The sequence below is a fragment of the Sardina pilchardus genome, chromosome 17 (assembly GCF_963854185.1).
Source record: "Sardina pilchardus chromosome 17, fSarPil1.1, whole genome shotgun sequence".
Taxonomy (NCBI): domain Eukaryota; kingdom Metazoa; phylum Chordata; class Actinopteri; order Clupeiformes; family Clupeidae; genus Sardina; species Sardina pilchardus.
Genome location: NC_085010.1, coordinates 11,769,938 through 11,779,937, shown reverse-complemented (window position 1 = coordinate 11,779,937; position 10,000 = coordinate 11,769,938). Strand labels below are relative to the sequence as shown.

Genomic DNA, 10,000 nt, shown 5'->3' with positions numbered 1-10,000 from the left:
AAGTCACAGCGTAAGCTGCTCACAGCGTGTTCTTCGCATATCCAAGCATGCGTTGTAAGCTGTTTGAAGGCCGGTCTCTGCCTTCGCCCCATCGCCAAACCCTTCAAGAAAAACCTCACGCTGCTGAGTCAACATGAGACTAGTGTTCCCCAACGGTCCGCACAACGGCCTGGGGCCACTTTGGCTGTGTATCGGTCTTTTTATCTCTCCATGTTGCACGCCATCATAAACTGACCTATGAACCACTATCAGTCCCACTCGCTTAGGAGTCCCCTCACAAATATGCGATGAGAATGATTTTGCTGATGTGGTATTAAAGGTGACAAAGAATGGAAATATTTGTTGGTCTTGGTTTTGATGAATTAGGAGAGGTTGTGCATAACCAAAGAGCTTTTTTTTTATATATCAAAATATTTTTTATAAATCAAAGTTGAATATGTTAACATCAGAGAACACAGTACAATACTCAATTCATCCATTCAATGTCCTCTTTAAATCGAAAGACCCGAATTAGAACCATGTCTTTTTTAAAAACGTGTTAGGGCCTTTCGTCCACACGTAAACAGTGTTTTAGCTCACCTCAATGAGTAGTTTTGAAAATGCCTTCTAGAGTGAAGAATTTCCCTTGTTTTCCTGTGGAAGTGAAACGGAGACTTTTAAGAATAATAACATGAAAAGAGCAAGAACATCAATGATAACCATGACAGATACTAAACTTTCCTAAACTTTTTAAAACTGTTCTAAGCAAATGTCATGTGGAAATAATTTGAAAAAAAAAAGACTGAAAATGATCTGTTTTAATAAATATCTGGATATGTGTGTACAGGGTTGCAGTCAATGTAAATGCTTGATCTGTACTACTGAATACAGAATGGCTGGCAATGTTCTGCAAAGATATTCCATAAAGCACTTATGAAGTCCAACAATGTCTAGTCTATAAAATCCATCATCATGTCAGAATGCGAAAAGAAAATCTGTAAGAAATGTAATAGAAATCACTCAAATTCTTTTGTCTGTTTTCTTCCTCCAGTCGTTACCCTGAAGCAAAAGTCATCAACTTTGGCACGTGGTTCATCTTCAGCTTGCCCATCGCCCTTATCATGCTGGTGTTGACCTGGCTATGGCTTCACATCCTCTTCCTGGGCTGCAAGTAAGATCTCTTAACCTTTGACCTCTGATATCAGTTGGTTTCACTGTCTGATCATCTAGGCCTTGTTGGAATTTGCTAACAGTGCTTTCTACTGAGTAGATAAGTCTGAGCTGTTTGTTTGATTTGTTTACTAATGACAAATCCTGCAGTAACTGTTTTGTTTGACCAATTGATTTGCTATATCCCCCTGGAAATGGACTACTGAGCTTTGTGTTAAATGTTCTGGAAACGTTTTTGTGTTAAAACTTGTGAATTCAGTGCCCTGTTTATCGGCAGAAACCACATGTCCATGTCAGTTGTATTCCATCACATTCCATGCAATTACACTGTGTTTTCATGACGTGCATTTGACTGTGTGTGTGTGTGTGTGTGTGTCCAGTTTCAGGGAGACTTGTTCGCTCAGCAAGAAGCGCAAGACTCGCAGGGAGATCATTTCTGAGAGACGAATTCATGAGGAGTACCAGAAGCTCGGCCCGATCAGGTAAACCATCAAGTGAAGTGAAGCGATACGAGATTTTAAGCTTTTGATCCAGGGCAGGGCATCCCAAACTGTGAGCTGCTTCTATGGCGTACACAAGATGAAAAGGTGTTAAGAATGAACTTTTCTCTTTTTTTGTGATCAACGTTTTTATTGTTTTTCGAACAAGGGAGGGGGGGTGTGAGGAGGAGGGGGGGGGGGGGATTATATACATATCCAAAATCATCAGTGACTGCAGAATTGAGAAAGAAAACAATATGTCATAAAAAAGAGAGATAAGTTAAAACAAACTTTTCAAATGTTCTATAATTAATTCATGAATAAATAAATCATTTTGAATCGGGTTACAATGATTATGGAAACATGACATTAACGGAAATCATTTGTAAACTCTATAGTAGGCTACGTTTTCATTAAAAAGAAAAAAAATAAACGGCGGCTTATTAAACGTGATGCCTGGAATGCGTCAATAGAATGTGTTACTTTTGAATGTGTTGCGTGGTGGGGGTACGCGAGTCGAGTCAGGACGTGGAAAGTGGTACGTGGGGAAAAAAGTTTGGGAACCGCTGATCCAGGGCCTGAGATTCCGACCCAGGCCTACTGTTCAGCAGGCAGTGGCGTGGCGTGGCTCCACTGTGACGCCCATCGTTACCCATCAAGCATTTGACTTGTACCCAAGCCAAGGCCCCCACTGTGACCTCCACCGCGGGGCACTGCCATCAAAAGCATTATGCTACTTACTGTAGCTACTCTCACTGTGCATTTCAAAGGCAGGTCAGGTACCTCCAAGTCATGCAAAGGATGTAAACCCAATGGCCCCAGGTCTTGGCTAAGACCCAATTTACAAGTTGACGAAAGTTAGTTGCAATACCCCACCACACACACACACACACACACACACACACACACACACACACACACACACACACACACACACACACACACACACTAACACAGTGTATTGTGGGGACTGTTGCTATGAAAATGGGGATACTTCCCACACACTCTCTCACACTGTTTTTTTTTTCTCTGTATCATCACAGCTGTAGTCTCCTCATTTGTCAATCCGGCATGGCATTCAAGAATGTAAAGTGTACCTGTGTGTTCCTGATGCCAAAGAATTCTAATTAGCCCAAAGAGGCTGTGCTGTGCAGTGATTTTAGAGCAGCTTTGGTGTGTTCCTCGGTTCGGACCAAAGATCTCCTTAGCGGTTCCAAAATCACTTCAAACAAAAGCCTGCTGGAAAGGTTTCATGAACCAGACTCACAGAGCTACTAAAGATGTAATAAGTTCTGCTCAATGGCTACCAACACACAACAGCTTCGAATGCAAATCATCTTTATGGAAGAGATCCTTCTGGTCCATGATTAAGTTCTGCGATTCCACAAGTCACCTGTATTATGATTTATGAGTACCTGTACAGAGAGAGAGAGAGAGAGAGTTCATTTATTCATGAATAATTATCTATATAACTACCTATTTATCCCTCTGAATTAACGCCTCTGTCTCTGTGTGTGTGTGTGTGTGTGTGTGTGTGTGTGTGTGTGTTTGTGTGTGTGTGTGTGTGTGTGTGTGTGTGTGTGTGTGTGTGTGTGTGTGTGTACGTGTGCATGTGCGTGTGTGTGTGTGTGTGTGTTCTCTCTCTCTGCAGCTACCCAGAGGTGATGACTGGAGTGTTCTTTGTGCTCATGACTCTGCTGTGGTTCACGAGGGAGCCAGGGTTCGTGCCTGGGTGGACCTCTCTCTTCGAGAAGTGCGTACAGACTTCTATCACCTAATCCTAATTCTAATCTCCTGATTCTCAGTCCTGTCAAATTCATAGTCCCAAGATATTACATCATCAAAAATAAATTATATGCTTTTAATCGTTTGAATAATTTACAATATGTCTGTGAGAAGATACCTCCTGTTATATGGAATTGATCTCAATGAGACAAGTTGTGTTAAATTTTAATGACACAAAAGCATTTTGAAGAGAATAAACTCCAATGAAAAAATACTGCAAATTACTTAACATAAATTTAAGTAATTAGTCACGTATCCATGGTCTATGTCATCCCTGCCATGTATTAACACACCTAATCTGATGCATTCTGTGTATGTGTGTGTGTGTGTGTGTGTGTGTGTTGTCACAGGAAAGGCTATCGGACTGACGCCACAGTCTCTGTGCTTCTCGGATTTCTCCTCTTCCTCATTCCAGCCAGAAAACCGTGGCCATTTAACAGCAAGGTCAAAGGTCGGTATTCCCGCCTGTGTGTGTGTGTGTGTGTGTGTGTGTGTGTGTGTGTGCGTGATTATTACTTTGTGGAAGTTGTAGACGATCTTAGCACCTTAGCACCTTAGCTTCATGTGTATTCATGAGTAGAGTGTGTGTGCGTATATATACAGTATGTGTGTGTTTTGGTGTGGGTGTGTGTGTGTGTGTTATTTTGCGGTAATTGTAGATAATCTTACCACCGTCAGCCTTGTGTTTATTAATGAGCAGAGACCACTTCTCTGTATCCGGGAGAAGATTTGTGTTTGAAGTGTTTAGTGCAGTCTGACTTAAAGTGTAAGTTTGGCGGAAATTGAAAATAAAGCTATTTTCTGAATGAAAATACATCAACTAAGCCGTGGAGGAAGTAATTTTCGCTCATCACGCAGTACAGAGCTAGCACGGGCAGGACCGACAGCCCAAAATCGCAAACAGTGGGTGTGGATGGGGATTGGAGCCACACGCTTTCAAAATCGCATTTTTAAACCACTAACAGTGCTCAAAACAGCGCCAAACCTCATCAGTAGCTTGCTCTAGGTGTCTACACATAAAACCAAGCACCAATCAGTCTGTAAACTTTGGAATAGTCAGTATACACGTAGAATCAATTCGAGACCGCAACACCCCATCTGAAGCACAGACATGTCTCGCGAGATCTCACACGAGAGGTCGTGGACTTTCCTTCGTGAGGAGCTGGAAGGGGTTATATTCATAACAGTCTTCTTTTATAAACGTCGGGTTCATGAGCCAAGTTGTTGGTGCTTCGTTTTATGTGTAGACACCTAGAGCAAGCTTCTGACGAGGTTTGGCGCTGTTTTGAGCAATGTTAGTGGTTTAAAAATGCGATTTTGACTACCTGTAGGAATAGGTCCCGTGCTTCAGTGTGAGATCTCGCGAGACATTTCTGTGCTTCAGCTGGAATTGCGGTCTCGAATTGATTCTACGTGTATACTGACTATTCCAAAGTTTACAGACTGTTTGGTGCTTCGTTTTATGTGTAGACACCTAGAGCAAGCTACTGATGAGGTTTGGCGCTGTTTTGAGCAATGTTATTGGTTTAAAAATGCGATTTTGAAAGCGTGTGGCTCCAATCCCCATCCACACCCACTGTTTGCGATTTTGGGCTGTCGTTCCTGCCCGTGCTAGCTCTGTACTGCGTGATGAGCGAAAATTACTTCCTCCACAGCTTAGTTGATGTATTTTCATTCAGAAAATAGCTTTATTTTCAATTTCCGCCAAACTTACACTTTAACTCACAAGTCAAGAAAAGAAAATGAAAATCAGACACATGGAGAATATAAAAACACGACAAAATCAACTGTGGTAAAATCAATGTATGCACGTGTGTCAAATAGTATTTTCCCTGAATTTATGATTTCCTTTGGTTATCAGGATGTTTCAGAGCGCAGGCGAACCACTGCTGCTTGGGTTCAGAGCAGAGATATCATGCAGCACATCAATACTTTCTCACTCGCCACAGCATGGACAACGTCTGTGCCCAAGTAGCTGTGCATTTCCCCAATATAGTCCCAAGAAGCAGGGCATCACCTGTGCATTGCCCCAATATAGTCTGAAGCAGCAGGGCTTCACCTGTGCATTGCCCCAATATAGTCCCAAGTAGCAGGGCTTCACCCCAATATAGTCCCAAGTAGCAGGGCTTCACCTGTGCTTTGCCCCAATATAGTCCCAAGTAGCAGGGCTTCACCTGTGCTTCAACCCGATATATTCCCAACGTCAATACCTGCCTAGGAAATCGCCTTGTCTTTAGTTGTTGTTAGCTTACTTTTATTCACAGCATGCTATTCACAATGCTATTCCATTCACTGTGCTAAACTAACCTAGCAGGGGCACTGCCAGATTACTTTGTTTGATGGGAACTTTGGCTGAATTGCCTCTGCTAAGTAAGTAAACATATTAAAAGGCTGGTGCATGCCTTTCTATGTCTATTTTCCAGAACCTTCTGATGATGAGGATGACGAGGAGGAGGAGGAAGACCCACTGGCTCCTATGATCACGTGGAAGGACTTCCAGAGGCTCATGCCGTGGGAGATTGTCATTTTGGTCGGGGGAGGATATGCTTTGGCTGCAGGGTGCAAGGTAATAAATCTACATAGGAAAGGAACAATACCATGGATTCAGGTGTGATGAGGCCTGGCCCTCATCACACCTGAAGTCTCATCCCTATGACTGCCCTACCATCGCCTGCTGTGTGGTCCCCTTGCTCGGATTCCTGTCTGCTTATGCCTGTATTTCCTGTCTGCTCTCCGGCAGGTGTCAGGCCTTTCCATGCTTATGCCTGTATTTCCTGTCTGTACCCCGCCAGGTGTCAGGGCTGTCCATGTGGATTGGCCGACAGCTGGAGCCGATGAGTGGTCTTCCCCCGTGGGCCGTGACGCTCTTGGCCTGTCTGCTCGTGTCCGTGGTCACCGAGTTCGCCAGCAACCCGGCCACCCTCACCGTCTTCCTCCCCATCCTCTCTGCCCTGGTGAGTGTGTTTGGGAAACGTGACATTCACATGTAGGCTGCGCGCACTATGGAGCTTTTGTAGTCCATCCCACACTCCCACACACCCACCACTAGGAAATAGACCTCTGAAGGTCGCCTACAAAAAGGATCCAAAGCTGCCATCTTTGCCCATATAAGGAGATCCGGGTGTTAATTGAAACTAACTGCCTCAGGCTGTGCGCACTATGGACCTTTGCTGTAGGGTGACCAGATGGCCCCGTTTCTGGCTGCCTGTCCTCGGAAAAATGCAGGAAAAACTACCTGTGTCCTATGTTTTTGAAGATAAAACTTGTATGTATTTCAATCAGATTGATAGCCAAACTGAAAATGTCTGTTATTTTTGGGATTAAGGCCCCCGGTTTTGGTCTCGGACATCTGGTCACCTTTTATGTAGTCCATCCCACACTCCCACACACCCACCACTAGGACATTTTAACTGACAAGCATTCCATAAGCAATGGATTTTATTTAGTGGCGCTGATGACAATGAAATGGAATCATAATTGACATGGCGGTGGCGGCAGTTGAGTTTGTAGAGTTCGACGCTGGAGTAGCTGGTTGAATCGAAAACAATGGAATATAGTGTAATCGAGCATCAAAAGTGGAGTGAGCACGGTACTCATGTCGGGGCCTACATAGATACAGTAGATAGATAGATAGATAGATAGATAGATAGATAGATAGATAGATATTGATCCCCAAAGGGAAGTTCAAGGTCCCAGCAGCTTAAGCTACCACACACGACATACACTACAATGTAAGCTGGATAATACAAAGCAAATCAACATGACTAAAAGCCTTAACAACATGCCTTAACTCCTCTCTCCCTTGTGTCCCTTTTACCCCCTCCCCCTCCCCCCCTCAGTCTGAGACCCTGCAGATCAACCCCTTGCACACACTGATTCCAACCACCATGTGTGTGTCCTTCGGAGTCATGCTGCCCGTGGGGAACCCACCCAACGCAATCGTGTTTAGTTACGGGCACGTGCAGATCCGTGACATGGTGAGCGACAACGTTTTGTTTTAATTTGTATTGCCAGTTATTGTGGGGCAATTGCTCTGTCGTTAGTGTGGAGTTTAACACGGTTTCAAACTCCAACTCCCAACTCCTGTTAAAAAACTGTGTTAAACTCCAAACTAGTGACAGAGCAATTGCCCCTATATTACTTAGTTTAGTTATGTTAGTGTTTAGCATAGTGTATAGTATTTCATTTAATTTAGTCACTATTGAACGACAAGCTACATAACTGAAGGAACACATAGTGAGTGTTCATTGAATTTAGTAGCTGAAGAGCTTTGAAAAGGCCATGGTGTGGTTGTACGTCAGGGTAACACCTTCTTGATTAGTAAATAACAATTCATCTTTAATATCCATGGTCAATTTACAACAAATCAATTGTAAAGATAGCACAAAGGTTTCATAAAATATTTTTTGTCCCATTTTTGCATGATGGCAACTCGCATTCAGTAGCTGCGGTGGCACTGTTTTGGATTGCCTTTCTAACTGCCGTTTCTCACCCCCTCTGTGCAGGTGAAAGCAGGTTTTGGGGTGAACTTGATCGGTGTCCTGGTTGTCATGTTGGCCATCATGACCTGGGGTGTCCCCCTCTTTCAGCTAAACGAGTTCCCGGTCTGGGCTGTCATGAGAAACACCACCGGCAGCTTTTAGCCACCAGAGGGCACTAGCCAAGAGAGAGGGGCAGGGAGGACCGGACCGTTAGTCTCCACAGTAAACGGACATGGATCGGGACAAGTGACAGCAGTGTGGGAGATGTGTGTGTTCTCTCTCTCTCTCTTCAACTATGGAATGGACTCTGTACAGGACAAAACAAATATTCTTATTGTTTAATGACTGCCTGTTTGTCAAGAGGAGAGCCAGCGATGTTTCATTTGTATCCAAGGTGTGTGGGAGGGGCTTAGGACTCACCTCAGTTTTGTCCTGTTTCATCACTTCCTGTGCTTCAGCTGCAAAGGTCTTTTCCTTACTGCATGAAGTGACATATTCTTTTGTTCCTTCACCGACACCAACACTACTGCTTTGCATGCATTACAGCCTATAGCCTTAATCACACAACATAATGTGTAAGACATGTTGCTCTCTGAAAAATAAGGTCCTTAAATGCTTCCTTTCATCACTATATGGTTCCATATAGAACCATGGCTTAGTGTTCAACCTTCACATCTAGTGAAAGGTTCTTCACGCTGGACATGGTTCTTCAGAAAGACTTTTTTCATACATTTTCTTAAATGGTTCTTCAAAGAACTATTGCCTTGAAGCACTACAACAGGTTCTTCCATGGCATCGCTCTGAAGAGCCATTTATTTTTTACAGCGACTTGGGCTTGGTCCTGAGATCTTGGTCTCGTATATGTGTAGGTCAACATTTCTTGATACTGCGTAGCACAAAAGAGTCCCAGATATGTGGGACCCTAGAATGATATACATTACCTGTACTCTAAAACATGTTTTTTTATTTACCAGTTATGCATAACATATTGTTTTTAAATTGTCATTTCTGTGGGTAGACACTAGACAACTTTTACTGTATCACTGCAGCTAGTGAGGGGTTGTTGTTTTTATGTGCGTGGCTTCATGCGGAAGTGAAGGTAATTCAGTTTGAATGGTAGTTGGCCAGTTTGTCTCCAATCAGCCTCTCAATCAAAGGAACAACCGGTCACCAAGGTAACAATCATGGGAAGAAAGCAACCTTGCTGTTGTGTTTAACATGTATACAGTGTGGTTAAAATATGCAAACTTTATATTCGTGTAAATTTCTTGTAATTTTTGTGGGGGAGGTTTTGTACATTATTAATATGTACCAGGTGAGTAGCAAACTAATCTTTAATAGGTATGGTAATTTATTTAGAAATGCACAGTTTTTCATACCCTAAAAAGCGAGGATTAGAAATCTTGTAAATACATAGATATATTAAAATATGTCATTGTAATGTCCATGTGCCTACTCATACTGGTGAATCACACTCAAAATGAACTGTTCTTCTGTGATGTCTATCCTGACAAACACATACACACACACAATGCTTTTTACTTCACACCACTGTTTCAGATCAAATGAAATAAAATACCCTGGGCCAAGATGGTTTTCCCTGTTTTTAATTCAAAACGACTTATCCTTCCCACCACCACACACCATTTGTCTGGTGTGGACTGTGTTTTTATCCTTGATAAATAAGAAGCACACCATGTTCAGACACGCATATTGATTCAATGTGCAGGTCTCTTCATTAAAATTGAGAGAACAGTAGCTGACATCAAAGCGAATATATTAACTAATTTTCAAGCACACAGTTGAAATGATTCACTCTGTAGTCTTAAGTCACAATCAGTGAGGTACCATTGGGACTGAGGTCAGCAGTTGATCATACCCTACTGGCATTGGGAGTGCAGTCCATGAAGCTGTGGTCCCAATGCAGTCCTCCATTTTGTGTCAAAGCGGTTCAAAATTCAAAAGCTATGGATTGGGTGCTCCATCTGCAGGCTTATCAAACCCTCCTTTCTCAAGCTTATCCTTGTACTTCAGGAAGTCCCGCCTTTTAGTGAAGTATTTCACCTGCCGATGACATGTAGAACAGAAAATAATCATAATTGTCAA

The 10,000-nt window shown here is 42.9% G+C and overlaps 2 protein-coding genes across 4 annotated transcripts in view; one reads left to right on the top strand and one right to left on the bottom strand.

The window, feature by feature from the left end:
* Window positions 1–8,293, top strand: part of slc13a4 (solute carrier family 13 member 4) — a 23,488-nt gene extending 15,195 nt beyond the window's left edge. Inside the window, 8 exon segments of the mRNA XM_062518212.1 lie at window positions 1,031–1,150; window positions 1,530–1,631; window positions 3,280–3,381; window positions 3,764–3,857; window positions 5,854–5,979; window positions 6,206–6,367; window positions 7,253–7,390; window positions 7,919–8,293. Coding sequence (XP_062374196.1) covers window positions 1,031–1,150; window positions 1,530–1,631; window positions 3,280–3,381; window positions 3,764–3,857; window positions 5,854–5,979; window positions 6,206–6,367; window positions 7,253–7,390; window positions 7,919–8,056 — 982 coding nt within the window. The 3' untranslated portion in view covers window positions 8,057–8,293.
* A 1,192-nt stretch (window positions 8,294–9,485) lies between these two features.
* The window catches only part of LOC134062577 (cytochrome c oxidase assembly factor 6 homolog), a 2,402-nt gene continuing 1,887 nt past the window's right edge, over window positions 9,486–10,000 (bottom strand). For all 3 annotated transcript variants that reach the window (XM_062518635.1, XM_062518634.1, XM_062518636.1), the window contains exon 3: window positions 9,486–9,958. In XM_062518635.1, coding sequence (XP_062374619.1) covers window positions 9,860–9,958 — 99 coding nt within the window. In that variant the 3' untranslated portion in view covers window positions 9,486–9,859. The remainder of the gene's footprint in view (window positions 9,959–10,000) is intronic.